The 27,551-nt window shown below is 44.4% G+C and overlaps 1 protein-coding gene across 4 annotated transcripts in view; it reads left to right on the forward strand.

Moving 5' to 3' along the window:
* Nucleotides 1–27,551, forward strand: part of LOC138662311 (uncharacterized) — a 167,396-nt gene that overhangs the window by 94,460 nt on the left and 45,385 nt on the right. For 2 of the 4 annotated variants that reach the window (XM_069747779.1, XM_069747781.1), the window contains exons 6-13: nucleotides 7,009–7,227; nucleotides 13,587–13,664; nucleotides 13,761–14,036; nucleotides 15,038–15,256; nucleotides 15,497–15,574; nucleotides 19,172–19,435; nucleotides 20,779–20,994; nucleotides 21,635–21,712. In XM_069747779.1, coding sequence (XP_069603880.1) covers nucleotides 7,009–7,227; nucleotides 13,587–13,664; nucleotides 13,761–14,036; nucleotides 15,038–15,256; nucleotides 15,497–15,574; nucleotides 19,172–19,435; nucleotides 20,779–20,994; nucleotides 21,635–21,712 — 1,428 coding nt within the window. The remainder of the gene's footprint in view (nucleotides 1–7,008; nucleotides 7,228–13,586; nucleotides 13,665–13,760; nucleotides 14,037–15,037; nucleotides 15,257–15,496; nucleotides 15,575–19,171; nucleotides 19,436–20,778; nucleotides 20,995–21,634; nucleotides 21,713–27,551) is intronic. The other 2 variants (XM_069747782.1, XM_069747783.1) reach the window with 1 other exon arrangement.

Here is a 27,551-nt window from a genome sequence, read left to right on the forward strand (position 1 = left end):
GTGGGGTGAGGGTGTTGCCTAATACTGTACAAACTGCTATAGAGTTACACTATATATAGTCAATGCAAGAGTGGTATGCGGGCCATATTTCACTGGTGAATCCTATATTAACCTGGTCTGAAGCCTAAGGCCATGTTCACACGATCCTTTTTTTCATGCGGAATTGCCGCGATTTTCCCGCTGCGGGTCCGCAGCTGTTTTCCATGCAGGGTACATTACATTGTACCCTATGGAAAACAGGAACTGCTGTGCCCACAATGCGGAAAAAAAAAAAAAAAAAAAGCCGCGCTGAATAGCTGCGGGGAAAAAGAAGTACCATGTCACTTCTTTTTTCGGAGCCGCAGCGGTTCTGCACCCATTGACCTCCATTGTGAGGTCAAACCCGCAGTAAAACCCGCAGATGAAAAAAATATCTGCGGGTTTTACTGCGGTTTGTGGTGCAGAACTGCTGCAGCAGGAAGTGCGGGAAAGCGAGCGGAAGTGCGTGGGCGGAGTGTGGCTGCCCCCCCGTGCTCCGATCCCGCCCCCCCGTGCTCCGATGCCCCCACCCCCAGTGCTCCGATGCCCCCCCCCCCCCGTGCCCTAATCTCCCCCCCTTATACTTACCCGGCGTCCCGGTGTCCGTCCGGCCGTCTTCTCCCTGGGCGCCGCCATCTTGCAAAATGGCGGGCGCATGCGCAGTGCGCCCGCCGAATCTGCCGGCCGGCAGATTCGTTCCAAAGTGCATTTTGATCACTGAGATAGATTATATCTCAGTGATTAAAATAAAAAAAAATAGTAAATGACACCCCCCCCCCCCTTTGTCACCCCCATAGGTAGGGACAATAAAAAAAAATTAAGAATTTTTTTTTTTTTCCACTAAGGTTAGGGTTAGGGGTAGGGTTAGGGTATTTTCAGCCATTTTAAAGGGAACCTGTCACCCCGTTTTTTGAGATTGAGCTATAAATACTGTTAAATAGGGCCTGCGCTGTGTGTTCCTATAGTGTATGTAGTGTACCCCGATTCCCTATGTATGCTGAGAAATAACTTACCAAAGTCGCCGTTTTCGCCTGTCAATCAGGCTGGTCAGGTCGGGAGGGCGTGGTGACATCGCTGGTTCTTCCTCAGCTTTACGTTGGTGGCGTAGTGGTGAAGACACAGCGCGCGATCTGCGCTGTCATCCCTTTCGTCGGTGGGGGCGGCCATCTTCCTGGGGCCGCGCGTGCGCAGATCGAGTGCTCTGCTGCACGGGGCTTCAGGAAAATGGCCGCGGGATGCCGCGCGTGCGCATTAGAGATCGCGGCGGCCATTTTCCCAAAGCCGAGTTTGCATCTCGGCTTTGGGAAAATGGCCGCCGCGATCTCTAATGCGCACGCGCGGCATCCCGCGGCCATTTTCCTGAAGCCCCGTGCAGCAGAGCACTCGATCTGCGCACGCGCGGCCCCAGGAAGATGGCCGCCCCCACCGATGCAAGGGATTACAGCGCAGATCGCGCGCTGCTTGTTCACCACTACGCCACTACGCCACCAACGTAAAGCTGAGGAAGAACCACCGATGTCACCACGCCCTCCCGACCTGACCAGCCTGATTGACAGGCGAAAACGGCGACTTTGGTAAGTTATTTCTCAGCATAGGTGGGGAATCGGGGTACACTACATACACTATAGGAACACACAGCGCAGGCCCTATTTAACAGTATTTATAGCTCAATCTCAAAAAACGGGGTGACAGGTTCCCTTTAACCCTAAAAAACTTCCTAGAAAACACACAGACTCTGCATAGAAAACTGCATAAAAAAAGGATAAAAAAAAGGATAAAAAAAGCATCAAAAAAGGACAAAAAAAGGACCAAAAAAAGGACCTGTGTTTTCTGCCAAGAGCTGCAGTTTTTTAAAAAAAAGTCCTGAAAAAAAAAGGATGGAAATCAGGAACGTGTGAACATACCCTAAGACTGCACTACTCCTACTTATGCGTTAACTTTTGAGTAGTGCACGAAATGAAATATTGAGACCTGCAAAAGATAGGTAAATCACCCCAGTCATTAAACCTCAAAATTTCCATACGCAGACCAGACCCTATATATCCAAACCCAGCTCCCTAAATGAATAGAGACCACAGAAAAGACTCCTAGACTTATCAGCTCCAGACAAAAACCCACTACGGAAGGATTCAACTGAAACCTTCTATGTAAAGATGTTTACCAACCCTCCAAACTGATAGAAGCAGGGCTGTAGAGTAAGTTGGTGTCCATTTTGGTGGAGTTGGACCAACTCCTAAAATATAGAATAAATTGGGTACAGTAGTACAATGCAGGATGTGCTGTAAATGTTTTCACAAGAATTTGGGAAAGTTATGAAATGTCCTATGAATGTCTGTTCTGTTCCTGATCTAGGCTACATGCTCGGCAGTGAGGTGGAGTCGGGGTCAGGGAAATTGAGTTGGAGGTTATCCTCACCAACCAACTCCACAGCCCCGGATAGAAGACTGCTGACCAGACTCCTTACATGGAGACCCAGAGCAGTACCCAGATCAGACCTCCTAAACTGATACTCACATGGACTCCTGATACTGTACCCAAACCTCTAAACTAATATAGACCCTATATAGATACCGGACCTTAATATATCCCCCTAGACCAGACCCTGACCACACCTCTAAATGTATATACACTCAGATCAGACCCTGAATAGAGACCTCAGACCAGTCTCCATCGGAGATGCAGTCCCCAGACCACACGCTGCCTACCAAGCTTGTTCCTGGAGTCTGGAGCTCCTATGCCATGTTCTGAAAATCACACATTTATCTGTTTGGGTGCAGTCCTGTGTAGATCCCATTCACCATCTCCGTCTACATAACACCTGGCACAGGTAGTGACAGCCATGTGTGTGAACATTGAGATGGGTGGTGATTTGAAGCCAGACCAAAGCTGTTTTTCAAACCTAAAGAACAGCTCATACTACATGTGTCTAAATCTCTGTGCTCCACCCTGTATTGTGCTGCATGACCCATCATCATCCTCTGCGCACCCGTGATGGCTCATGTCAAATCCTCCGTCACGCTGAAATTCTGCAGAGTGAAAGGCAAATACTAGCAGGCAAAAGACACATCAGGACAAAGCGTAGATTGGTGTATCAATACAACTATAGCACGGTGGTGGATTATCTCTTTATACGCTGAGAACGGCTGCAAAAAAGCAAGCAAGACCCTTTAAGGGCTAGTTCACACTCAGGTGGTGACCACTACTCAGCCGTAGCTAGGAGTTGTAATCTCCACACAGGAGCAGAACCAGCAGAAGAGGCCCCAGTGCAAGAACAGTATATGGTTCCTTGCAGTACAATAGTTCATTAGAATGCACAATTCAACCTGCTGTGGAGGTGAACCCCTTAAGTCTTGGGCCCCTGTGCTGCTGCACAGGTTGCACCAATGTATGTCCAAACCGACTTCGCAGCTCTATAGGATTATTAAAGGAATTGTCTATTCGGCTTAGTTTGTAATGACACATTGCAGATCAGATCATTCATCTTCCCAGTAAGGACTGCATGTACAGTATGTGGGGGTAGACGTTTTTCATATGAAGCCCCCTAGACTTCAGTAGCGAGATTCCTTACAGTACAATGTTGTGATTCATCTGTAGCCCGTGACTGGGGTGGATGGAATGACGTGGGCAGTCTTGGGGAAAGCCCAAATCTTCCCGTAATGTTCTGCATATGCATAGTCTGCAGGGTGTGAGCCCCGTCTGCCACCCCAGAATGGCGACTGCAATGTAATAGCCTTATACCTAATACTAGTTAAAAATAGATGTAGCTATAATAATAATTGCTAAAATGTGGTCGTATTGCAGCCTTAAGCTTATACGATCCGTATACTGACTGCAATGCCCGGACTGTCCATGGATCTCCTGACCTTACACCCTCATAGTTACAAATATAGTCTGGGCACTGCGGGACGTATACAGACAGTGAAATATGGCTGCCTAAGGCTACTTTCACACTTGCGTCGGTACGGGTCCGTTGCTATGCGTCGGGCCGACGTACCGACGCATGTTGTGAAATTTGCATCCGCTGCCCATTCTGAAGTCCGGGGAGGAGGGGGCGGAGTTTCGGCAGACGCGACGGACAAAAAATGGCGGACGTGACGGACAAAAAAACGTTCACTTGAATGTTTTTTCATGCTAACGGTCCGCCAAAACACAACAAATCCGTTGCACGACAGACGCGACGTGTGGCCATCCGTCGCGATCCGTCGCTAATATAAATCTATGGGAAAAACGCATCCTGCTGGCACATTTGCAGGATCCGTTTTTTCCCAAAACGACGGATTGCGACGGATGTCAAAGGCCTCTTTCACACATCTGTCTGTTAGCTCCCGTCGAAATCCGTCGATTTTTGAAAAAAACGGATCCAGCAAATTTTTCTGCTGGATCCTGTTTTTTCCCATAGACTTGTATTAGTGACGGATTATTATTATTATTATTATTATTATTTATTATTATAGCGCCATTTATTCCATGGCGCTTTACATGTGAGGAGGGGTATGCATAATAAAACAAGTATAATAATCTTTAACAATACAAGTCACAACTGGTACAGGAGGAGAGAGGACCCTGCCCGCGAGGGCTCACAATCTACAAGGGATGGGTGAGGATACAGTAGGTGAGGGTAGAGCTGGCTGTGCAGCGGATGGCCACACGTCGCGCCTGTCGTGCACTGGATCCGCCGGAAAATTGCAGTCCATCAGGTGGGGACAACGCACAGAGGAACATTTTTTCTGTACATTGAAAAATCGCCCAGCGACGGATCCTGCGCTGTCTGTCATTGGGTATAATGGAAGCCTATGGACGCAGGATCCGTCGCTGACTGTCAAAAACAGGAATCCAGCGATGGATGCCATCTTTTGAAACTGAGCATGTGTGGAAGAATTTCCAGTCAGGGAAATTCTCGCTCGCTCTCTCTCTCTCTTTACTATTGATGCTGCCTATGCAGCATCAATAGTAAAAAGATATAATGTTAAAAATAAAAAAATTAAAAAAAAAATTGCAAAATTCTCACCTTCCGGCGTCCCGTGCAGCTTTACCGATGCTCCCGTTCCCAGTAATGCCTTGCGAAATGACCTGATGACGTCGCAATCTCGCAAGACTGACGTCATCAGAGGTCATTGCATGCAAGGCATTACTAGGAACGCTAGCTGCCGGGAGCATCGGTAAGGCCGGTTTCACATGTCAGTGGCTCCGGTACGTGAGGTGACAGTGTCTCACGTATCGGAGACACTGACTCACGTAGACACATTAAAATCAATGTGTCTCTGCACATTTCAACGTGTTTTCACGGACCGTGTGTCCGTTTGAGAAACACGGAGACATGTCCGTGTTTGTGGGAACGCACGGATCACACGGACCCATTAAAGTCAATGGGTCTGTGTAAAACACGTACCGCACACGGATGCTGTCCGTGTGCAGTCCGTGTGCCGTGCAGGAGACAGCGCTACAGTAAGAGCAGTGAAGGTAAAAAAAAAAAAAAAAAATCACATTTTACCTATAAAAATATACTTTTAGCCACACATTTTTTATTTTCGCAAGGGTAGCAGGTTAAGCCGATACCCCATATCTGGAAGAAAACTTCTGTTTGGGAGCACAGCAGGGCTTGGAAAGGAATGAGTGATGTTTTGGAACCCAGACTTTGATGGAATGGTCTGTGGGCGTTATGTCGTGTTTGGAGAGCCCCTGATGTGCCTAAACAGTGAAACCCCCCACAAGTTACCCCGTTTTGGAAACTGCACCCCTCAAGGATTTTATTCAGTGGTGTAATGAGCATTTTGAACCCACCGGTTCTACACAGAATTTGATACAGTAGGTTGTCATTGAAGATTTTCGTTTTTTTTTTCATGAAAATGTTATTTTAGCCCCAAATTTGTAAGTTTAACAATGGATAATAGGAGAAAACGTACCCCATAATTTCTTGCACAATTTGTCCTGAAATGTGACATTTTAGTGGTAAAAATGTAATTTTTGTATTTGCTACAAATTTTTCAGGTACTCAAAGGTTAATAGGTGAAACTAGAACCTACAATTTGTTGTGCAATTTTTCACGAACACGGAGATGACCTATATGTTATCAGAAATTACTGTTAGGCTACACGTCAGGGCTGAGATGGAAGGAGCGCTATTTGGCTTTTGGAGCACAGATTTTGATAGAATAGTTTGCGGGCGACATTTGAGGAGCCTCTAAGGTGTCAGAACAGCAGAAAAAAAAGTGACCCCACTGTAGAAACTACACCTCCATTTTCTCTGCAAATCTGGCAGTCTACTACCCATACTTTGTGTCCCCTTACATTGTAGAGATTCCATATATTGCAGCAACCTCTTGCATTGTGCCCATCTTCTGCTTCTGGCGATACGCACCCACAAATTAAGTGCCTTCTTTTCATTACAATAATGCCAAACATGTGGCCGCCTACTGTGTTTAGGCACAGTGGGGCTCAAAACGTGGGGCATTTGGATTTGAGTGCCCAAAATTCACTGGATTTTAATTGGGGGGGGGGGGGGGGAAGGAGTGGGGGTTTTGAGCCATGTCGTGTTTTCATTTTGGGGTACATAACATTTTTTTGATCACTTCCAGTATAAGGCTGGGATCACATTCTTGTGTCTACGCTGTGCACTTACGTCTGGGTTTCCGTGTAAATCCCACAAAAATGTGATTCAAACGAACCACGCAACGGAACCGTCCATCATGAGTCAGATGGAGACACTTCGTACTTGACGTCTGCTCTAGTGGTATGCATCTTTTTAAGCGTGCACAGATCTGTGGTTGCCCACATTTCTGCGCTAAAAAGATGCCTAAAATGATTGGACATGGCTGAAACATAGACTAGTCCAAAGTAATACAATCTGCCTCGTAAGTGGTTCCGTCTGGGGTTTTGTCTAAATTGCGGTTTTGGGGAATTTACACGGAAACCCAGATGTAAGCGCTCAGCGGAGAGCGAAGGATAAATGGGAGCTGACATCCGTAACTCATACAACATTCGTTTCTTTTAGGTGTTGAAGGAAACCAGTTTGAGAGAGAGTTCGTGTCTGTCCATAACATATACAGGAAGAAACATGGAGCCCCACCACTCCAGCTCAATCGGGACCTCTGTCGCTCGGCACAGGCATGGGCGGACCACCTGTTGTCCATCCGGACCTTAAAACACAGTGGGACGGACCATGGAGAGAACCTGTACTACAAATACAGCTCTAGCACCAAGGAACTCCCAGGTAATTCCTGCAGATACTAGATCACATAGCACCATCTCCAGCCTGCACGTTTCATCCAAAGCTAGTAAGCCCTGTAAGTCTTAAAGGGTAGTCTGCCTTAGGGTATTTAATAGTGGTTTTCTGTTAGGTAATTTGTGAAGATTGAAGAGTGGCTACAGAGAGCCTCTCTCACCCTCTGGAGGACCCGGGGATTACGTGGACAAACCATAGCTTTTCATTAATGATCTGGTAGAAGGTTTACACAGTAAAATATCGATATTTGCAGATGATACAAAACTATGTAAAGCAGTTAATACAAGAGAAGATGGTATTCTGCTACAGATGGATCTGGATAAGTTGGAAACTTGGGCTGAAAGGTGGCAGATGAGGTTTAACAATGATAAATGTAAGGTTATACACATGGGAAGAAGGAATCAATATCACCATTACACACTGAATGGGAAACCACTGGGTAAATCTGACAGGGAGAAGGACTTGGGGATCCTAGTTAATGATAAACTTACCTGGAGCAGCCAGTGCCAGGCAGCAGCTGCCAAGGCAAACAGGATCATGGGGTGCATTAAAAGAGGTCTGGATACACATGATGAGAGCATTATACTGCCTCTGTACAAATCCCTAGTTAGACCGCACATGGAGTACTGTGTCCAGTTTTGGTCACCGGTGCTCAGGAAGGATATAATGGAACTAGAGAGAGTACAAAGGAGGGCAACAAAATTAATAAAGGGGATGGGAGAACTACAATACCCAGATAGATTAGCGAAATTAGGATTATTTAGTCTAGAAAAAAGACGACTGAGGGGCGATCTAATAACCATGTATAAGTATATAAGGGGACAATACAAATATCTCGCTGAGGATCGGTTTATACCAAGGAAGGTGACGGGCACAAGGGGGCATTCTTTGCGTCTGGAGGAGAGAAGGTTTTTCCACCAACATAGAAGAGGATTCTTTACTGTTAGGGCAGTGAGAATCTGGAATTGCTTGCCTGAGGAGGTGGTGATGGCGAACTCAGTCGAGGGGTTCAAGAGAGGCCTGGATGTCTTCCTGGAGCAGAACAATATTGTATCATACAATTAGGTTCTGTAGAAGGACGTAGATCTGGGGATTTATTATGATGGAATATAGGCTGAACTGGATGGACAAATGTCTTTTTTCGGCCTTACTAACTATGTTACTATGTTACTTTGAAAGCTTTCTTGGGAAACCATATAATTCATCAGTTTCCCTGTGGTAGCGCTGAAAGGGAATTAAACACTTTCTTTCCCTGGTTTCCCTCAGAATATAACTGTTCGTGAGGGATCATAGGAGCGTTGATCACCTTGTTTTGGGAGACTATTTTAATAAATATTCATTCTGCAAGAGGAAACACATAGGCAATCAGTACTAGGAGCCATTACTGTGGTCTGAGGTGTAAGCACAGTGCTCACCATAAGGCCAACAAAACGAAGTAACAGATCCCAGCTTAAAGGGAACCTGTCACCAAGTTTGTCCCATGTGATGCAAGGCCAGTACCTTTCAGCCATGATATACAGCATTCAAATATGCTGTATATATGTCCCCAATCCGGCCTACAAGGTCGTCGGCTCCAATGGACATTGCTGTCTTGATCAGGTACCTCTTCTGTCTTGCGATGCTGTCTTCCTTCTGTGTTTCGTGTGGACAACATGTTCCCGGCATCGCATTCCTGCCCAGGCGTACTTTTCTTTGCCATGTTGAGAGCAGAGCAAAATACTGCAGTGCGCAGGAAAAGACCAGAGAGTCCCAGAGCATGCCCACTGCAGTACAGGTGTATAGAAGTACGCCTGCACAGGAGGAAGACCGCATCGCAAAAAAGAGGAGACACCGTACAAAGACAGCGATGCCCTTCGGACCCAACCGCCCCGTAGATGAGTATTATAAATGGTCTTTTTCTTGTCTTGCAGGCCGGATTGGGGGCATATAAACAGCATATTAGAATGCTGTATGTCAGACCTGATAAGTACTGGCCTTACCTCACATGGGACAAACCGGTTGACAGGTTTCATTTAACACAGAAATTCTCATAGGGGGAGCCCAGAAATGGCTCACAGGACCTAAGGGGGAAGAATGACACAGGGACTATATGTAGTGCTTTTATTGCTCCGCAGTCTGTCCTTGCATAAGGCATAACACTGTTAGTGTGTAGACATTTGGTAGGAGTGTTCCTTTAACCCATTGGTTAAACATTTCTAAATTACATGGTAGTCATTTTATAAAAGTATTGCTGTTTTTTTTTTTGGGGGGGGGGGCGGGTTGTATTTTTTTCTTCTGTTAGCTACCATCATACCTCAGTTTTGTCCTCATACAAATTGTTGGCCCCTGTTGCTTCTTTCCCAGGTTACGTGAAAAACATTCATTTTTTTCACCTTTTTTTTTTTTTTTTTAACCCCTGCGTATCGGATAAAATGTGGTATAACTTGATGACTGGGCACAGTGCATACGCTGGAAGGGCTTCATATCCTGTGGACTAGTTCACATTACAAAGCTGGTTATTGCTCACTGTCAGCTCTGCTTCATAAAGAAATTGGCAGCAGATCCACTAATCTGCGGCCAGATTAAATTTAATAACATGAATTAACCTGTGGTTGTGTAATAATGTATAAGTGAATCTTGAAAATGATTATATCTTAATGTATAACTTTGCTCGAAGATTGCATCACCTGCAGGCTCACTCTGGCAGATGTCAAGATTTAATGGGCAAGGGGGTCACACTTTCTCTCAACTTGGTTAGTGGCTGCCCAAAGTAATTACAGAGGATCCATACAATTTGATACAGCAAGCACAATCCTCTTTCACAGGATCTGATCATAGAATGATAGAGTTGGAAGGGACTTCAAGGGTGCCAGTGTCCAACCCCCTACTCAGTGCAGTGCAGGATTCACTAAACTATATCAGACGTCTGTCCAGCCTCTGTTTGAAGACTTCCATTGAAGGAGAACTCACCACCTCTTGTGGCAGCCTGTTCCACTCATTGATCATCTTTGCTGTCAAAATGTTTTTTTCTAATATCTAATCTGTATCTTTTTGCCTTTTCAGTTTCATTTCATTGATTCACGCGTTTCCAAGTGCAAATGAGAATAAGAATTATCCCTCTACATTGTGACGTTCCTTCAGATATTTGTAGACAGCTATTAAATCTCCTCTTAGCCTTCTTTTTGGCAAGCTAAACATTCCCAGATCCTTTAACAGCTCCTCGTAAGACATACTTTGCAGTCCGCTCACCATCCTGGTCGCTCTTCTCTCAACTTGCTCAGATTTTTCAATGTATTTTTTAAAATGTGCCCAGGACAGGACACAGTATTCCAGATGAGGCCTAACGAAAGAGGAGTAGAGGGTAGTGATGAGCGAGTATGCTCGTTACTCTGATTTTCCAAGCATGCTCGGGTGGTCTCTGAGATTATGTTTGAGAAAAAGCAAACAGGTGACCGACAGCACTCAATTATACGGGCGCTCGTTCCATATCCAGGGACCCTCCTGGGTAACACGTCAATATCCTCACAAAGGAACAGCGCTCCACCGGGTGTAATAGTCCAAAAGAAAACTTTATTCAGCCATATAACATCAGCAACGTTTCGACCATATGCTGGTCTTTTTCAAGCATACAGACATGGCGGCAGGGCGGCCTTAAATAGTGTGGACACCACGCAGGGGGCCAATCACCATTCAGTGCCACCCACCTTACTTCTTAATATAAACTTACAAAATATTAGACATCAGACATTGGTATATACATATAAACAACAATAAAACATTATCACCATTGCAATAATTATATTAATTCATATAGAATCATCTAAAGAATTCTTTATGAATTAATTATATATGAATTAATATAATTATTGCAATGGTGATAATGTTTTATTGTTTATATGTATATACCAATGTCTGATGTCTAATATTTTGTAAGTTTATATTAAGAAGTAAGGTGGGTGGCACTGAATGGTGATTGGCCCCCTGCGTGGTGTCCACACTATTTAAGACCGCCCTGCCGCCATGTCTGTATGCTTGAAAAAGACCAGCATATGGTCGAAACGTTGCTGATGTTATATGGCTGAATAAAGTTTTCTTTGAGATTATGTTTGAGTCGCGCAGCTGTATGATTTGCGGCTGCTAGACAGCCTGAATACATGTGTGAGTTGCCTGTTTTGTTAGGGAATCCCCACATATATTCAGGCTGTCTAGCAGCCGCAAATCATGCAGCTGCAGCGACTCAAACATAATCTTCGAGCACGCCCAAAATACTCGGAGACCACCCGAGCATGCTCTGAAAACCCGAGTAACGAGCACACTAGTAGAGGGGGGAAAATTACTTCACGTTATCTAGAGTCTATGATTCTCTTCAAATACATCCTATAACCGTGTTTGCCTGTTTTGCTGCTGCATCACACTGTTGACTCGTGCAGTCTGTGATCTATTAGTATACCCAAGGTTTTTTTTCAAACGTGCAGTTGCTTAGTTCTATTCCTCCCATTTTGTAGATGTATTTTGCCTAGACGTAGAATTTTGCATTTCTCCCTGTTAAATACGATTCTATTAGTCACTGCCCATTGTTCAAGCTTATCTAGATCCTTGTGAATCCTTTCTGTCTTCTGTAGTGTTAGCTATCCCTCCTAGCTTTGCACCGTCTGCAAATTTGATCACTTTACCTTCAATTCCCTTATCTAGATAATTTATAAAAATGTTGAACAACTCTGGGGCCAAGATGGAGCCTTGTGGCACCCCACTTGAAACACTCTTCCAGTTGGATGTGCAACCATTTATTACCACTCTTTGAGTATGATCACTGAGACAGTTATGAATCCACTTATCCTTAGCCTTGTCAATCCCATACTTGGTCAGTTTTTCAATAAGGATAGTGTGAGATAATTTATCAAATGCTTTGCTGAAGTCAAGATATTCTATATCTACTGCATTTCCCCGATCCACACAGTCAGTGATTCCATCATAGAGAGAAATTAGATTAGTCTGGCATGACTGGTTTACTACAAACCATTGCTGGTTCTGGTTAATTAATGTATTTTTATCCAAGTACTTACATACATGTTGTTTAATACTTTGTTCAAATATGAAGACCTACCAAATCTAGTTAAAATATCCCATGATCACTGTGTCATACTTTTTTGGGAATGCAAGCATCTGATGTAAAAAAAAAAAAAAAAAAAAAAGTTCATATATAGTCTATACAGGTGACCTACAGTAAACACCTACAATAGTGTCTTTCTATTCTTTTCTCCTTGAATTCTTACCCAAACAGTTTCTACAGAGCTATCAGTCTCTGAAGCTTGGATCTCAGTGGAGATATACGTTTTCCTACCATACAGTGCAATACTTCCTTCTTGTTAATCCTGTTTCTAATAAATAAGTTGTAGCTTTCATGGTTTGTATTACAATCATGTGCATCATCCCACCAAGTCTCAGTGTTGCCTATGACATCAGATCTCTCTTCCGGTGTTAGCAGCTCCAATTCTACTTGTTTGTTTCCCATGCTCTGTGCATTTGTATAGACACATTTTAGTTTGTAGTCAGTTTCTCTTGCTCCTCTGTTTTCATTCAGAGTTTGTTGGTTTTGTTCTTTCTTACCAATTCTAATAGCAGGGTTCTCAAAAGAAATCATTAGCTGTATATTATACAGGTAATTCACTCCATGGTGAAGAAACCCAAAATGTTCTTCGTGGCATCATCAACGTAGCCAGTTGGTCACCTGTACAATACCGTTCAATCTCCGTGGTCCATGGCCATCCACTGGGAGGATGGATGAGAAGGGATAGGAAACAAAGGGTGGTTATTAATGGAGCACACTCGGACTGGGTAGCAGTTAGCAGTGGGGTACCACAGGGGTCAGTATTGGGCCCTCTTCTTTTTAACATATTTATTAATGACCTTGTAGGGGGCATTCAGAGTAAAGTTTCAATATTTGCAGATGACACTAAACTCTGCAGGGTAATCAATAAAGGAGATGACAATTTTATATTACAGGATGATTTATGTGTTTTACTATCCCTCAAGCAGGTAGAGCATAATGCACTAGGGTCTGGCTGGGAGGCATCTTTCTATAGCAGAAACTTCCGCCACCACTAACCTGTTTCAGACAAAATGAAGGTGATTTATAGGGCAGGGGGCACCTCATTTTTAAGTTTAATGCTCTTTCTTGCTTAGACTGAAAATATTGAGAATTAATGTACTGGATATATAATTTATTGTCTAGGGGGACAATTACAACAGAGCTCTGTGCCTTTGGAGCATTTTTCAACTCCTGGGACCAGTCACACTATGACAAGTTTCTCCAATCAACTTACTGTGGCTGCAGAGTAACCTTTAAAATCTTGTCTGTCATCCCACAGGTCAGGAAGCCGTTGACTCATGGTATGATGAAATAAAGAACTATGATTTTGCAAGGCCGGGTTTCCGTAGTAACACAGGTAAATCCCAAATCAACCTTTGAAGATTTTTGGACTACATACAGTATGTTTGATTTTTCTCCTCACTCATATGGCCCATGTATTTTTTTGATGAAGGTCACTTCACTCAAGTCGTGTGGAAAGACTCAAAAGAAGTTGGTGTTGGTGTCGCCACAGATGGCAATGGTCTTTTCTTTGTGGTGGGACAGTATAATCCTGCAGGAAATATCACCAACCCTGGTTATTTTGAAAAGAACGTGCTGCCCTCAGGAACTGCCCCATCAGTGTCCGATAATGATGTACCCAGCACCCAGTGGAAACCAAGTGCTAACAAGTCATCAGAACCAGAGAAGACAAATGATCGAAAGCCAACCACAGGATTTGGCCGGCAAGGTAAGAAGCTCAGATTGGTAGGCCAATACATTAGAGAGTCTTTATTTATTCAACGTCCTTTGGCTCGATCTCGAGTCATGATGACTTGATGGATGATCAATCTGTAGGAAGATCGATCTTGTGCAATCCTAGATAGGTTCACCAGGGTCTTCTCTGCCATTATTTTGATTGTATCATGCCACCAGGTTGCTAGTCTTCCTTTTCACCTTGTTCCTTCTATTCTTCCTACAATAATGTCCTTCTACAGTGATTGCTCTCTTCGCATGATTTGTCCAAAGTTGGCATGTGATAGCCATTCATGGTGATGATAATATCCTTCTCCAGTACCACATTTCAAAGGTGTCGATTTTTCTGTCTTGCTTCTTTATCGTTCAGTTGTTGCATACATATGTTACTACAGAAAATACCAGACTATGCATGAGTAGTCTTTGTCACCAGTGTAATGTTCCTAAATTTGAAGACTTTGTACAGTGACTTCAACAAGAAATGGGACCAGAGAGAGAGCGAGTGTACATGGTCCAATTTCTTGTAGACCCTGTGGACATAATTACTTCAAAATGTCCTGTCGTCTTTTGGGTCTTCAGACTTATCAATGGTCCTTGATTTTTTGGTTGTCTTCATCCATTTTAGTCAACTCTTTTGACTTTTCTCCAACCTAATTGCTTGCAAGAGTTAAGCTACAATCTGGTCTTGTGTTCCTCAGTAAGCAAAGTTTGGCTTTTTAAAGGTCACACTAAACAAGGTTTGGCCAGCTACTATGTTCTCAAAAGTCTTTGGCCATACTAGGCCACTAATACCATAAGACTTTCCCTTTATAGAGAATGCTAGGACAGTCTGTGCATTGCAGTCTGTGCTCAGACCGAGTTTCACAGTCGTCTTCATAAGCCCCAACTTTACACCATTATGTCATGAACTTTCCAGGGTCAGAGGTCTTAATGATCAAGGCTAATTTTCCCTACTTTATCGGTGCTGTCATCATTACATATTGTTCTATTTTCCAGCAGTAAAACTTAGCAGTTTTGAACAAGAAGCATTGGACACCCACAATAAGTATCGCCGATTACATGGGGCACCCCCTCTACAGCTAACTCGGGAATTGTGTGAATCTAGTCAGAAGTGGGCTGACCACCTTCTGTCAATCAACGCACTACAGCACAGCAATACCAACCATGGCGAGAATCTGTGGTACAAGTGGAACTCAAATGTGAGGGACGCGTCTGGTAAGAAACTGCCATCAGAAAGGTGACTTCTTTCCAATGTTTTTTCAAAAAAATGTTTCTAAAATTTTGGGGCAGGTTTAGGACATTGTATCCTCCTTTAATTTAAGAAAGGAGTTGGGCTCCATATTTGGAGTTCTAAAATAACATGGCATCCTTATAATACCACAATTCCCCACTCTTGTACTTTTAGAAGATGCGAGAGGCTTTTTTATATTCTATATATTTTTTTTAATTCTTCAGGCTCTGAGGTTGTGGATACCTGGTATAACGAGATAAAGGACTACAATTTTAGCAAGCCTGGCTTCCAGTCCAACACAGGTGAGGGTCCAGCATGTATTAACCAGTATGTTTAGAACTGTTTAGCATGGTATTTATAGTACATGGACTTCTCAACCAATATACAGTCCATCCATTAATAAAGTGCAAACTTTAAGTACTTAAAATGCATGAAAAAAATCACCCTGCAAACAGTGATATCCATAAAAGGTCTAAGACACCTCTGCTACACAAGGCGATACACATTTTAATTCCCTGTTACCGATTTGTGCATTGAGCACCATGTAATGGTTATGGCCAAGGACACATCTTGTGGTGGCTTCCATTACGTCTTTGATTTGCAGTACCATTTTTCACCACTGTTCAGAGCAACATATATCTGTAGACACCAATGAAACAGCGCTCCTCTCATTATAAAGAAGAGGGCTGATCCAGTGAAAATAATGTGTAGTACTGTATGCGTCCCTTAAAAAATGGGAGACTTATTATAAATCTGTGACCCTTAATGTAACAACAATTAATTATAAATGCATTTTGCATCTTTTTCAATGTGTTTGATTTGTAAACTATAATTTTTATGCCATAATTATGTAAAAGGTGAAATAATCTGCAGGAAAGTGAATGTAACATGAAGCCTCTAAGTCCAAAAGTCTGTAGCCTTCCTCAATTATCATGTGCCATTTATATTACTATGATCTTATATTGCAGTGATCTTTGGGTCCTCATTAGCACTAGTCAAGATACAGCTGCTACCTCTCAACCCCTATAGCTAGTTCGCTGGCGGTATAGCATTTATTTTCATAACCGACCTTTGAATTTGTGATACGCTAGTAATCATGACCCCAATCAATAGGACTTTGCACTGACTTTAGAGCTGATAAGACCAGTGTACAGTGAGAATTTGCAAAACTACTCCTTCCTGATTATCACCTTATATAAATTGGTTGGCGATCACCTGACAAATGAGCAAAACTCCTTCATGCAGTCATAAAAATCATTAACTGCAGCCAGGGCTGCCAATAGGTATTTTGGGGCCCCATACTTGCAAAATTTTCGGGGCCCTCTTGAGACTCCACCCAGGCATCACCGCCAGCCCAGCCTCCACTCCCACGAACTGTCCACAGTCCCACCGCTGTCTCTTGGAAAAACTCCACTTCTCACCAATCACACATTAAGGCTGCCTTCACACTATTAGTATTTGGTCAGTATTTTACATCAGTATTTATAAGCCAAAACCAGGAGTGGAACAATTAGAGGAAAAGTATAATAGAAACATATGCATCACTTCTGCATTTATCATCCATTCCTGGTTTTGTCTTGCAAATACTGATGTAAAATACTGACCAGATACTGCTAGTGTGACGGCAGCCTAACCGTTCCCATCACCAGATCCAGCAGCTTTGGTTTTGGCCAAAAGATTTTTTTAATCTGTCACCATGACAAGGTAGACTCCTTTGGCCGGTTTCTGCTCTACTGTAACTTATTAAACTTTTGTTAAAATATGCAATACAATTTAGGTATATTTTTATTTTTTCAAATTTTAAAATGACCAATAATATCACATACTAGGGACAAATACCACCGCACCATGGCCAGACCCCATATTACCACCACATAGTGACCGAATACTACAATACTGATCATTAATAAAAATAAAAACAAAATACTAATACCATAAGTGCCATTATACACAGGAGATCTGTATACAGTATCATTGTACAGGTAGTACAGTGATTAACAGTGACATTATACACATGAGCGCTGTATATATTGTACAGGTTATACAGTGATCAGTGACATTATACACAGGAGCTCTGTATATAGTGTCAGTGTTCAGGTAATACAGTGATCACTGGTGACATTGTATACAGGACCTCTGTATACAGTATACAGTTAAACAAAAACCTAGTTTCATAGTAATTATTAGTGAGCAAAAGTACAGACCATAAACTTTGTTGCCACAACAAAAAAACACTCCAAATATAGCATATAGCACAAGAACACAGGAGTGCTTCTGTTTTATAAAAGTACAACATTTTATTAATACAATTACATAAAGGACAACATAGCATATAAAAAGTGCCATTAAGGACACACAGTAGTGATGCCTCAAGGTACATACTGTAAGTATGTGGTCACAACTTATTTTAGAATACATTATTATAATGGTAAGATGGAACATGTATATCTCAAATCCATGTGAAATAGTGCACCTCTATAATCATTAATTGTATGCCCACCATCAATCAAAGAGTCTTAGGTCTATGTGGTCAGCAATAGTATACATGGGCCTCATCGCATGGTTACATCTTTAGGAAAGTTAAACATATATTCAAAGCCATGTTGCCATAACATTATACATATGGATCACCTTACCAAGCATTTAGGGCAAATCACTCAGACCCTTTAATGACCCCAACGCGCATTTCGCCTGTTAGTTCATCATGCTTTCTCAAGGGGAAAAAGCATGACGAACTAACAGGCGAAACGAATGTCTCCATCCTGCACAGTGTCTGACGCAGGTTCAGTTACTACAGCGGCAGAGTCCTGCCGCTGGGACCCAGTGAGCAGACCTCTGCTCATCGGGCCCCATACACCAGTCAGGGCCGTAATGCCCTGATGGCGGCCCAGACTGCAACACTTCCGTGCAAACAGTGGATGTGCTGCCAACATCATAATGATGCATGGGCACTGAACAACGATCATTCAATGTTCTGAAAACGGCCTGTCTAAATGGACCATTACTTGTACTGCTCCTGAGTTACATCCTGTATTATACTGCAGAGCTGCACTCACTATTCTGCTAGTGCAGTCACTGTGTACATACATTACATTACTGATACTCTACTGATCCTGAGTTACATCCTGTATTATGCTGCAGAGCTGCACTCACTATTCTGCTGGTGGAGTCACTGTACATACATTACATTACTGATCCTGTACTGCTCCTGATTTACATCCTGTATTATGCTGCAGAGCTGCACTCACTATTCTGCTGGTGGAGTCACTGTACATACATTACATTACTGATCCTGTACTGATCCTGAGTTACATCCTGTATTATGCTGCAGAGCTGCACTCACTATTCTGCTGGTGCAGTCACTGTGTACATATATTACATTACTGATCCTGAGTTACATCCTGTATTATACTCCAGAGCTGCACTTACTATTCTGCTGGTGCAGTCACTGTGTACATACATTACTGATCCTGAGTTACATCCTGTATTATACTGCAGAGCTGCACTCACTATTCTGCTGGTGCAGTCACTGTGTACATACATTACTGATCCTGAGTTACATCCTGTATTATACTGCAGAGCTGCACTCACTATTCTGCTGGTGCAGTCACTGTGTATATACATTACATTAATGATCCTGTACTGATCCTGAGTTACATCCTGTATTATACCCCAGAACTGCACTCACTATTCTGCTGGTGCAGTCACTGTGTACATACATTACAATATTACACTATTTACATTACTAAAGGCAAAGCCCAGTATACATACTACGAGATTAAGCTCTATGCAGATATTGAACCAGAGTGTGAGGTGATTGCAGCTTTAAAGTATATTGTTCAGGTTCATGTTCCTCGAAACTCCTGTTGATGAAATGGTCAAACTGTTTTACGTTCCAGGTCACTTTACACAGGTAGTTTGGAAAGACTCCAGAGAAGTTGGCATTGCCAAAGCTGTGGATGGCAAAGGAATGGTGATAGCAGTTGCACAATACAGTCCAGCAGGGAATATCACCAACCCTGGGTACTTTCAGAAGAACGTGCTGCCCAAGGGAACCCCTGTGACTGAATCAACAACAAGTCCTAGTGACCGCGGGACGTCATCCACCACCACCACTTATTACCCATCCACACGCGGGGGAGACTCTTCATTGTCCTCTACAGGTAACATCCCAAGTCATTGACCCTAAAGAAAGGTATCCGGTGTCATATTCTGGGTTATCAGACATATTTAGAGAAGTACATATTTGCAAATTCTAGATGGCAAAATCGGTAACCATTGAAAGTGACTGTGGGACGTCATCCACTACCTATTACCCATCCACACGTGGGCAGTAACGTAGCTACCGGGGGGGGGGGCAGTCACCGGAGGCCCTGCACTCTGAGGGGGTCCATCAGGAGCTACGCTATGCTGCGCGTGCCAATACGGTTACTTTCTACGGCAGAGCAGGGAGAATCGATCTCCTTGCTCTGCCATCCGACCGCTATGGGGCCCCTTTGCAGGCGGGGGGGAGGGGCGATGCCAGCAGTGGACCGCCCATCATCGCAGATTCAACTGTATCTGCTGGATGCCGATACAGCTGACTGCATTGATGAGAGAATGAGCGTTGCGCTCCTTCTCCCATTCTCCCATCATCCCCCTCTCAGCGTTTGATATCCCCGATGCAAATGCTGACAGCGGGCGCGATGACGTCACTACTTGGCCCCCGCTGTCTGGAGATGTGCGGAAGCTTGGAGCATCGGAGGAACCAGGAGGAAAAGAGGCGAGTATTGTATTTATATATTTTTTTTTTTTATGGAGGTGCATTATACTATAGAAGCCTAAGGGGGTGCATTATATTAGTCTACCTATGGGGGATGCATTATACTTTCTAGGAGACAAAATGTGGACACTGATTTCTAGGGCACTTGCACCCGGCATTACTATATTACAGAGGGGTGCTTTAGATTTTAGAGGGCACAGAGAAGCAAACAGTAGGTGCAGTAATATGGACACATACGGCAGCAGCATTGGGGTATTAGCAGGATGAGGAGTTTGCACAGGTTGGGAATAGATGGTGATGGTGCTGAAAATATGAGAAGTGAATTGTCTGTTTGTTGTAATCTCTGCAGACGAGTCCTGACTGGAAGAAGTTGTCATATCCGTCTGTACTAGATTGGGAAGGTGGGAAAAGTGAACCATTTAATCTGAAAGAACATCCTATGCATGTCACCATCTATAACTGTGCTGTGATCTCTTATATGTTCTGTAGGACTGGTATCTACCACTGACCATATGGCGGTAATATACATGTTGGTCTTTATATAGAGATTTTTCAGTAACAACCAGGTCATCTGCTGAGGTTCTCCTACATCCACTATTGGGGTGCGTCACCCAGTTGTAATCAAGGTTACCTGGTTAGGGGCCCACTCTGAACCAGGGCTCTCACTTCTGAGGAATGTTTTAAGTGAGGAAAATTGCCCAATAGTCCTGCACCTATTAACCTACTTTGTGCTTCATTTTTCAGTGGACTCGAGGACATTTGCACAGGAATTCCTGAAGGCTAACAACTCTTACCGCTCACAACATGGAGCCAGACCCCTGCAGCTGAACTCCCGAATTAGCCAAGATGCCCAAAAGTGGGCAGAGCATCTCTTAACCTTAAAAACACTGAAACACAGTGACACCTCCTGCGGAGAAAATATTTGGGCTAAAACAGGAAGTCCATCCATTACTGTGACAGGTCAGTTAAATATTCCCTACTTAAAGGGAAAGTGGAAGTTTACATTTTATAACTGCAGCCTTTTGGACTGGGTATCTTAAGTTTTCAAACATTTCTCCCAATAATTGCTTACATAATTTATCCTATCATCTTCCAGATATACATTCGGAGTTGAAAAAAGTTCTATCACATCAAATGTCAGTACAAATTCAGTGACAGAGAATTTGCATAATAGATTTATAAATCATCACGATTTTAGTTCTCATCTGCCTTCTAGTGGACATGAGTGGAATTGCAACTTTTTTCCACTTAAGATTCCTAAAAAGGTTTAGCTAACCTCAGGAGTTCCCATCACCCCTGCAGTCAGTCACAGGTCTCAGCAGCCTTGTATCTTACATGCTAGCATCCTCAGAGAACAGGGATTGCTGCAGCAATTTAAAAAAAAAAAACTTAAAAAAAAAATATATATATATATATATATATATATATATATATATATATATATATATATATATATATATATATATATAAATATAAATTTAATATCCCACACAGCTCCTTTTTAGTTTTTCTTTAGCATTTATTAAACAATCATATTGATACTGCTTCTGTACTACCATCTTGCAGTTTTCACATTGATAATTTTTGAGTATTTTAACAGGTCAAGAAGTAGCTGACAGCTGGTACAAAGAAGAGAAAAACTACAATTTCTCCAAGCCAGCGCACCAGCCAGACACAGGTATAATATATGTACAGTTAGGTCCAGAAATATTTGGACCATGACCGATTCTCCATGATTTCAGCTCTGCAGGCCACTATTTTTTTTCTTTTTATTTAAAATTAATTTGACGTGGAGAGTTTCGGGTTTAATTACCAGAAATCAACTAAAATATACTGTGAAACATTTAGCAATTGCAACTATTTTTCTACAAAACCTCCTCATTTCAGGGGCTCAAAAGTAATTGGACAAATTAACTTTACCATAAATGAAATGTTCCTTTTTTAATCCTTTGTAGAGAATTCTTTGCAGGCAATGCCTGAAGTCTGGAAGCCATGGATGTCCCTAATCGTTGAGTTTCCTCCTTTGTGAGGCTTTGCCGCCTTTATTGCAGCTGACTTCAGTTGTTGCTTGTTTGTGCGTCTTTGTGCCTTAAGATTTGTCTTAAGCATGTGAAATGTTGCTCGATGGGATTGTGATCTGGTGGATGACTCTGTCATTGGCGAATAGTCTCCGTTTTTCAGGATCTGGGGCAGAGTGAGGCTTACCTTTTGAGCCTAGCTGACATTTTTATTGATACCATTTTGGGGTAGATATGATGCTTTGATCGCCTGTTAGTGCAATGTTGCAGCGACCAAAAACTTAATTCTGACGTATTGATTTTTTTTTTTTCGTTACGCCATTTACCAATCTGATTAATTATTTTTCTAATTTGATAGATTGGGCGTCTCTGAATACAGTGATGCCAAATGTTTTTTTTTTTTGTTTTATTTTGAATGGGGCAAAAGGGGTTGATTTGAACTTAAAAAAAAAAAATAAAAAAAAAAATATATATATATATATATATATATATATATATATATATATATATATATATATATATATATAAAAATTTTTTTTTTTTTACTTGAATAGTCTCCATAGGAAACTTGAAGTTGCGAGTTTTCTGATCGCTTGTGCTGCATATAACAGGGCTTGAGCACTGCTATGTGTAGTAGAAATGCTCATCTGCTATGTACACACTTCTGCGGACCCTCGGATGTCATACCAACCAATCAGTGCCCCGCGATCATGTGACAGGGGCTCCAATGGGCAGAGCTCATGATGTGCTTCCAGCCAGGACATGTTAAATGCCGCTGTCAAAAGATTGAAGGCAGCATTTAACATTTTAACAGCCACAGGTGGATCGCGCCAGAGCCAGCATCAAAGGGAGGGGGTGACCTATAACGTAACTGTCATAGGTCATGAAGGGGTTAATCTTGGCTTCATCTGTCCATGGAATGCTTTTCCAGAACTTGAACAATTTCTTTAGATGTTTGTTGGTAAAGTCTAATCTGGCCTTTCTGTTTTATAGGGCTGAGCCAGACTGCTGTATAAGGCTATATTCACACTTTGCGGTTTTTACCGCGGAACCGCCGCGATTTTGATGCTGCGGGTCCGCAGCAGTTTCCATAGCGTTTACAGTAACATGTAAACCCTATGGAAACCGCAAACCGATGTGCACATGCTGCGGGAAAAACCGCGCGGGAACGGTTTACAACCCGCAGCATGTCACTTCTTTGTGCAGAATCGCTGCGATTCTGCACCCATAGGAATACATTGAACCGCTTACTTCCCGCATGGGGCTGTGCCCACGTTGCGGGAAGTAAGCGGATAATGTGCGGTTCCTACCCGGGGTGGAGGAAAGGAGACTCTCCTCCAGGCCCTGGGAACCATATTTGGGGTTAAAAAATAAAAAATCATGTTATACTCACCCTCTGAAGTCTTCAGCGCTGCACGCGGCCGTCCGGTCAGAGTTGCTGTGCGACCAGGACCTGCGGTGACGTCGCGGTCACATGACCGTGACGTCACGAAGGGTCCTTTTCGCACAGCATCTTTGGAACCGGACCGCCGGGTGCAGCGTCGAGGAGATCGGGACGTCAGAGGGTGAGTATAACCAATTTTTATTATTTTTAACATTACTATTGATACTGCATATTGCTGCATATGCAGCATCAATAGTATAGGCGGAAACCCGCAGCGGAAAACGCGGAACAAACCGCGATAAATCTGCAGGGAGAACCGCAGTTGTTTTGCCCTGCAGATTTATCAAATCCGCTGCGGGAGAACCCGCAGAAGGACAACGCAAAGTGTGAACATAGCCTTACACTGCACGGACTGACCCAGCACCTCTCCTGACCTGAGCAAGACAGTATGATGTATTTCTATGCAGCTGTCAAGCTCAGGTCAGGGGAGCAGAGGCCAGTACGAGGTTTAGGATGTGATTCTCCCACGAGAAATCAGTCTGTCTCTGCCCTAAGGCTTTTTAATGGTTTACACCTTGTGGTGAACCCTCTGTATTTGCTCTCATGAATAGTGTTGAGCGATACCTTCCGATATCGGAAAGTATCGGTTGGGATCGGCCGATATTCAAAAAATATCGGATATCGCCGATACCGATACCCGATCCCAATGCAAGTCAATGGGACCAAAATATCGGAATTAAAATAAACCCTTTCTTTCCTTGTAGGTTCATTCTACATCAAGGAAAACAACTAAGAATAATGTAGGATGTATTGTGGGAGGTGGCGGAGACATTAAAGGCAATGAGGTTTAGCCCAATCAAATAGAATAGCATGTTTTTTTTTTTTTTTTAAAGACGTTCGGAGTGAAAAAGATATTGAGTATGTAAATTTTTTTTTATTTTGTCAGATATTGATGTTTCACTATTCCACGCCCTTCCCCTTCTTTTTTTTCTTTTTTTTTTTTACTTTTCCCACACTTTCATCTTCATCATCAGCATCTTTGACATCAACTTCTTCTTCACCTTATTCATCTTCTTCTTCATCTTCTACCTATTTTTTTTTTTTTATTACATTCTTCATATTCATTTTATTCAACTATTATTATTCTTCCTATTCTACATATTCTTTTTATTCCACTGTTATTATTCTTCCTATTCTACTTCTTCATCATATTCTCATTTGTGACAGGCATTCCCGTAGTTGTTATCTATAAAAGTTGGAAGATTACACCTTCCGTTCTGCCAGTCACAAAAGTTACATTTGTCCGCGTTCAGTTTGGCCTGCAGCATCAGGCTTTATCCAGGGGCACCACGAGGAGGAACGGACTCACCCCCATACACTGATTAGTCTTCTTCTGCATATAATTTAGATAATATCTTTTGCTCTGATATTAAGTCTTATGCTTAATGTTCTTCTGCTCTTTGTTCTGCAGCCTCTTGTTCTTCTGCTTCTCGGTCTTCCATGTCGTCGTCTCCAGGGTCGTCGTCTCCAGTGTCGTCGTCTCCGCCGTCGTCGTCTCAGCCGTCGTCGTCTCCGCCGTCGTCATCGGGGTGGTCTTCCGGGTCGTCGTCGTCGTCATCGGGGTGGTCTTCCGGGTCGTCGACTTTAGGGTCTTAAACTTGGAAATGTAGCAGAAGGTACAAGAAGGCTGAGAAAATGCCAAGAACCAGCTGATGGAACTGGAACTCGGATGGCTACCCGAAGGTTCAAGAGCCTATGGAACTACCGAGGACCAGCTGACGTTACTGGAACCCGGTTACTAAGCAGGAGGTACCCGTGCTAAAAAGCACTACCAAGGACCGCCTGGCGTTGGCGGAACTCGGATACCCAGAAGGAGGCACCTAAGCCAAAGGCTCTGCCCGGAACCAGCTGACGTTACTGGAACCAGGATGGGGAGCAGAAGGTACAAGAGCAAAAGACACTGCCGAGAACCAGCTGACGGTACTGGAACCCGGATGGGTAGCCGAAGGTCCAAGAGCCAATGGAACTACCGAGGACCAGCTGACGTTACTGGAACCCGGTTACTAAGCAGGAGGTACCCGTGCCTGAAAGCACTACCAAGGACCACCTGACGTTGGTGGAACTTGGATACCCAGAAGGAGGCACCTAAGCCAAAGGCTCTGCCCGGAACCAGCTGACGTTACTGGAACCAGGATGGGGACCAGAAGGTACAAGAGCAAAAGACACTGCCGAGAACCAGCTGACGGTGCTGGAACCAGGTGGTGGACCCGAAGGCCCACAGGAGAGGAGAGAACAGCTAGGCCGCGAGGCAGCCGCAGTTACCGAACCCCAACAGTCCTACAGGGGGAGCTGGGCCTACTGGCACTACAGAACCAGCCTTGACTACCAGTTCACGCAGCCCACATAGGAAGCTCCTAAACTGGAGGCACCCTGGAGTTGGCTAACCCGACTGCAACACGACGGGGCAAACATAGGCGTCTCAGCGAGTTTGACACACCCCGGAAACAGCTGACGGTGCTGAAACCAGGTTTGGCACGAGGGAGTACCTGTGACAAAAACACTGCCGAGAACCAGCTGGCGGTGCTGGAACCCAGATGCGTTGCCCCAGTGTGCAAGAGCCAATGGCACGACCGAGGACCAGCTGACGGTGCTGGAACCCGGTTACTAAGCTGTAGGTGCCCGCGCTTAAAAGCACTACCAAGGACCGCCTGACGTTGGCGGAACTCGGATACCCAGGAGGAGGCACCTAAGCCAAAGGCTCGGCCCGGAACCAGCTGACGGTGCTGGAACCAGGTGGTGGACCCCAAGGCCCACAGGAGAGGAGAGAACAGCTAGGCCGCGAGGCAGCCGCAGTTACCGAACCCCAACAGTCCTACAGGGGGAGCTGGGCCTACTGGCACTACAGAACCAGCCTTGACTACCAGTTCACGCAGCCCACATAGGAAGCTCCTAAACTGGAGGCACCCTGGAGTTGGCTAACCCGACCGCACCACGACGGGGCAAGCATAGGCGTCTCAGTGAGCTTGACACAACCCGGAAACAGCTGACGGTGCTGAAACCAGGCTTGGCACGAGGGAGTACCTGTGACAAGAACACTGCCGAGAACCAGCTGGCGGTGCTGGAACCCAGATGCGTTGCCCCAGTGTGCAAGAGCCAATGGCACGACCGAGGACCAGCTGGCGGTGCTGGAACCCGGTTACTAAGCTGTAGGTGCCCGCGCTTAAAAGCACTACCAAGGACCGCCTGACGTTGGCGGAACTCGGATACCCAGGAGGAGGCACCTAAGCCAAAGGCTCGGCCCGGAACCAGCTGACGGTGCTGGAACCAGGTGGTGGACCCCAAGGCCCACAGGAGAGGAGAGAACAGCTAGGCCGCGAGGCAGCCGCAGTTACCGAACCCCAACAGTCCTACAGGGGGAGCTGGGCCTACTGGCACTACAGAACCAGCCTTGACTACCAGTTCACGCAGCCCAAATAGGAAGCTCCTAAACTGGAGGCACCCTGGAGTTGGCTAACCCGACCGCACCACGACGGGGCAAGCATAGGCGTCTCAGTGAGCTTGACACAACCCGGAAACAGCTGACGGTGCTGAAACCAGGCTTGGCACGAGGGAGTACCTGTGTCAAAAACACTGCCGAGAACCAGCTGGCGTTGCTGGAACCCAGATGCGTTGCCCCAGTGTGCAAGAGCCAATGGCACGACCGAGGACCAGCTGGCGGTGCTGGAACCCGGTTACTAAGCTGTAGGTGCCCGCGCTTAAAAGCACTACCAAGGACCGCCTGACGTTGGCGGAACTCTGATACCCAGGAGGAGGCACCTAAGCCAAAGGCTCGGCCCGGAACCAGCTGACGGTGCTGGAACCAGGTGGTGGACCCCAAGGCCCACAGGAGAGGAGAGAACAGCTAGGCCGCGAGGCAGCCGCAGTTACCGAACCCCAACAGTCCTACAGGGGGAGCTGGGCCTACTGGCACTACAGAACCAGCCTTGACTACCAGTTCACGCAGCCCACATAGGAAGCTCCTAAACTGGAGGCACCCTGGAGTTGGCTAACCCGACTGCAACACGACGGGGCAAACATAGGCGTCTCAGCGAGTTTGACACACCCCGGAAACAGCT

The sequence above is a fragment of the Ranitomeya imitator genome, chromosome 2 (assembly GCF_032444005.1).
Source record: "Ranitomeya imitator isolate aRanImi1 chromosome 2, aRanImi1.pri, whole genome shotgun sequence".
Lineage (NCBI taxonomy): Eukaryota > Metazoa > Chordata > Amphibia > Anura > Dendrobatidae > Ranitomeya > Ranitomeya imitator.